At 65.0% G+C, this 3,131-nt stretch overlaps 2 protein-coding genes across 2 annotated transcripts in view; one reads left to right on the forward strand and one right to left on the reverse strand.

The window, feature by feature from the left end:
• The window catches only part of MNEG_4725 (omega-amidase), a gene marked incomplete at both ends in the record, with an annotated part of 3,120 nt that extends 1,484 nt beyond the window's left edge, over window positions 1-1,636 (forward strand). Inside the window, 4 exons of the mRNA XM_014046793.1 lie at window positions 379-437; window positions 699-820; window positions 1,152-1,250; window positions 1,553-1,636. Coding sequence (XP_013902247.1) covers window positions 379-437; window positions 699-820; window positions 1,152-1,250; window positions 1,553-1,636 — 364 coding nt within the window. The remainder of the gene's footprint in view (window positions 1-378; window positions 438-698; window positions 821-1,151; window positions 1,251-1,552) is intronic.
• Window positions 1,637-2,670: 1,034 nt separating this feature from the next.
• MNEG_4726 (hypothetical protein) lies at window positions 2,671-3,117 on the reverse strand (the record flags this gene model as incomplete). The annotated part of the gene is made up of 1 exon (XM_014046794.1): window positions 2,671-3,117. One exon carries the CDS (start codon window positions 3,115-3,117, stop codon window positions 2,671-2,673), a length of 447 nt encoding a protein of 148 aa, XP_013902248.1.
• Window positions 3,118-3,131: the final 14 nt, after the last annotated feature.

Below are 3,131 nucleotides of genomic sequence, written 5' to 3' on the forward strand. Positions count from 1 at the left end.
TTTGTGTGTGTGTGTGTGTGTGTGGGTGTGCGCGCGCGCGCGTGTGTGTGTGTGTGTGCGTGTGTCTGTGTGTGTGTGCGTGTGACACGTCGCCACGTCCCGTGAATGGGGGCAGGGCCAGTACTTGTTGGCCGCCCTTGCGCCACCTGCTTTGTCTGCTCCTGCTGCTTCCAGTTTGGGGGTCCAGGGAGGCTGGGGTAAGGCGCATCCAATTGCTCGTCGACCACGCCAGCCATGGCTGGCACGCGGCGGTTCTGGGTCGGCCTGTTCACAGGACAGCCGCCCATGCCCCTGCCCTTGAACCCTCAATGTGACGACCGTCAGACGCGAATCGTATCGCTTCTTCCGGCCCGCGCCCCTGTTGACGCACGCGCCCAGGTTCCCCGAGCTGGCGATGCTGTACGCGCGGAGAGGGGTGCAGCTGATTGTGTACCCGGGTAGGTCTGTGGGTTGTGCGATCACATCTGCGTGCGTGCATATGTGTGTGCGTCCGCGTATGGGATGCGAGGATTGATGATTTTTGAGGGTAGCACTGCAGCTGCCTCCCCTGGAGCCATTGGTGCAGGGGGGGACCTGCGCCAATGACACCTCGCCTGCCCCCCCAGCGTCCTCACACCTCAGGGCCGCGCTGCTCTTCCCAAAAAGCCCACCTCTGCGCCCCCGCGACCTCCGCCGCGAATCGGGATGTCCCGCCGCAGGCGCCTTCAACACCGTGACTGGCCCCGTGCACTGGGAGCTCCTGGCCAAGGCGCGGGCGGTGGACAACCAGCTGTTTGTCGCCACCTGCTCCCCCGCGCGAAACCCGGACGCGTCCTATCAGGTACGGGGCCGGCCAGGGCGGACGGGCGGCGCCGATCGCGTATGCGCGAGTGTGTGCGTGGGACAGCCCAGTTGGCGCGGGTTGTGCGTGCGGATCGGCGGTTACACGCGCACGAGCAGTATGGGAGTCAGCTGCCTGTTTTGGATGGGAAGCTTGGCAGTGACCCGGATAGAGCGGTCGTTACACGCCCGTGGAACACGCTGTCAAGCCATGACTGCCCCTCACCACACAATCACACACAACCAGACACATATGCACAGACGCACGCACGCTCGTAACAATTCACTCGCGACGGGCGTGTGCCAACTTATCGACCGCCCCGGCTCTCCAGGCGTGGGGCCACTCCACTGTTGTCGGGCCGTTTGCCGAGATCCTGGCCACCTGCGACCACGAGCCAACAACCATATTCGCTGAGCTGGATTACGGCCAGGTGCGCGCCCCAGCCAGCGCTGCGGTAGATTTGAACCCGATTCCCTCGCTTGGACCCCTGCCGCGCCGCGTGTGCTTTGCGCCGCCTGCCGCAGCCGGTTGATCGCGATGATGAGGGGCTGACCGCTGTTCGGCCTGCATCTTTGAGATCCGAGCAATCCGTTGAGATGACGGCACGTTTAGCGCCTTGCGTCCCCCCGCATGAGGCGACGCGGAACGCATGCACGAGCACAAGCCCCGGCCGGGCGTCTGATTCCGTGCGCACGCCTCGCCGCGCCCCCCACGCCATTCCCCGGCCGCCAGGTGGTGGAGCGGCGCACCAATATGCCGCTGGCGCAGCAGCGGAGGGCGGACCTGTACGAGGTGGTGGACAAGACTGCAGCGTGAATTGGATTTCGTTGACCCAGTCAAACTGAGCCCGCAGTACTCACATTGAAAAGCCCAGCAGCTAGCAGCTGGCTTGGCCCCACCTGCTGTTACACATCTGATAGTGCAGGGGCCCCTCCCACACAGAGCCTTCACGGTAGGAACGGTGTAGCAAAGCGGCCGCTGTGCCTGAATTGAGGTGCACCCGTCGCGTCAGCTGGGTTGTGGGCCCGGCGCTCATGGGGCGCAAGCGGCATGCAAAAACCAGGCGCTGTGGGTTGCGCATCCTGAACAGCGCTGGTGGTTATGGGGTTCGGCCTCGGCGGGTGGGGCAGGCGGCTGACGGCGCGGCTAGGGGAGGCGGGGGAATCCGTCGAGGGGGCAGGGCGCGGGGACGCCTGTCGAGCTGGGGCGACTGCAAGCAGACCACACGCTGGGACTGGCAGCCTGTGATGCATACTATGACTGTTGAAGCACGAGCACACACCGTGCACCTGCGCCCTTTGCCGCTTTTTTCTGTAACCCGAGCTCAAGCCCCTTGTGCCGCTCTGATCGACTCGCCGTCGCGCTCAGGTGATTTTGTGATACGAGTCCCGGTGGAACGGGTACGGGCAGGGATACCCCACTCGCTTTGTGCACTCCGCTGCTTGCCGCACACCTGTTCCTTTGATCCCCGGTGAGACGGTGACGGCCGACTACGACTCCAAGGTAGTTGAGGTATACTTCTATATGACTGTTGAAGGGGTTAAGATGCATAAAATGGATTCAGCGTGTGTGCAAAGCCAATGTGTGCTGCGCCACCGATGGCCGGGTGTGGTGGGTGTGGGTGTTTTGAACGTGTGTGCGGCCCCTCCTCGATGGGTGGGCCGAATTTTGCCACCACCGACTACACCCAGAAAACCAATATCCAAAAATCTATATCTATCCATCTAGCGTTTCGCTTTGTACACCTCTCCGGTCCAAACACCACCAACCCAACACCGACACTCTACCACTCGGCAATCAAGGCTCTCTTGCCGTGAACGCCCGTACAGGCACTCGAAAGACATGATTATTCAGTCGCACTCCGCTGCTGCAATGTCGGCAGCATACGTGCCGCGGTCTGCCGCGGCGTGTGTTGTCGTCGCGCCCGCGCGGCGCCGCCCCTCCAACGCCACTTCTGCGGCGCTCTCGACCATTGGCGCCGCCCGCAGTGCCGGCGCGTGCGCCGCCAACTGCGCCTGCTCCCGCTGCACCCGCGGCGCGTGCGGCGCTGCGTGCGCGTGCGCCGGCCCCGTCGGTTTCTCCGCTACCACCGGCAGCTGCACACGCGGCTGCGTTGGCCGCTGCATGTGCGCCGCACCTACCATGACCTCGGCCACCTCGCGCTGTGCGCGCGGCTGCGTCGGCCGCTGCGTATGCGCAGCTGCGGCGGCCCCGGCGGCTGCGGCGTGCGCATGCGACTGCGGCCGCTGCGCCAGCGGCTGCGCCGCCCCCTGTGCCTGCGCGGCGCCGCGCGCCATCCCCGCTGCGGCGC

Source organism: Monoraphidium neglectum (genome assembly GCF_000611645.1).
Source record: "Monoraphidium neglectum strain SAG 48.87 unplaced genomic scaffold scaffold00670, whole genome shotgun sequence".
Taxonomy (NCBI): Eukaryota; Viridiplantae; Chlorophyta; class Chlorophyceae; order Sphaeropleales; family Selenastraceae; genus Monoraphidium; species Monoraphidium neglectum.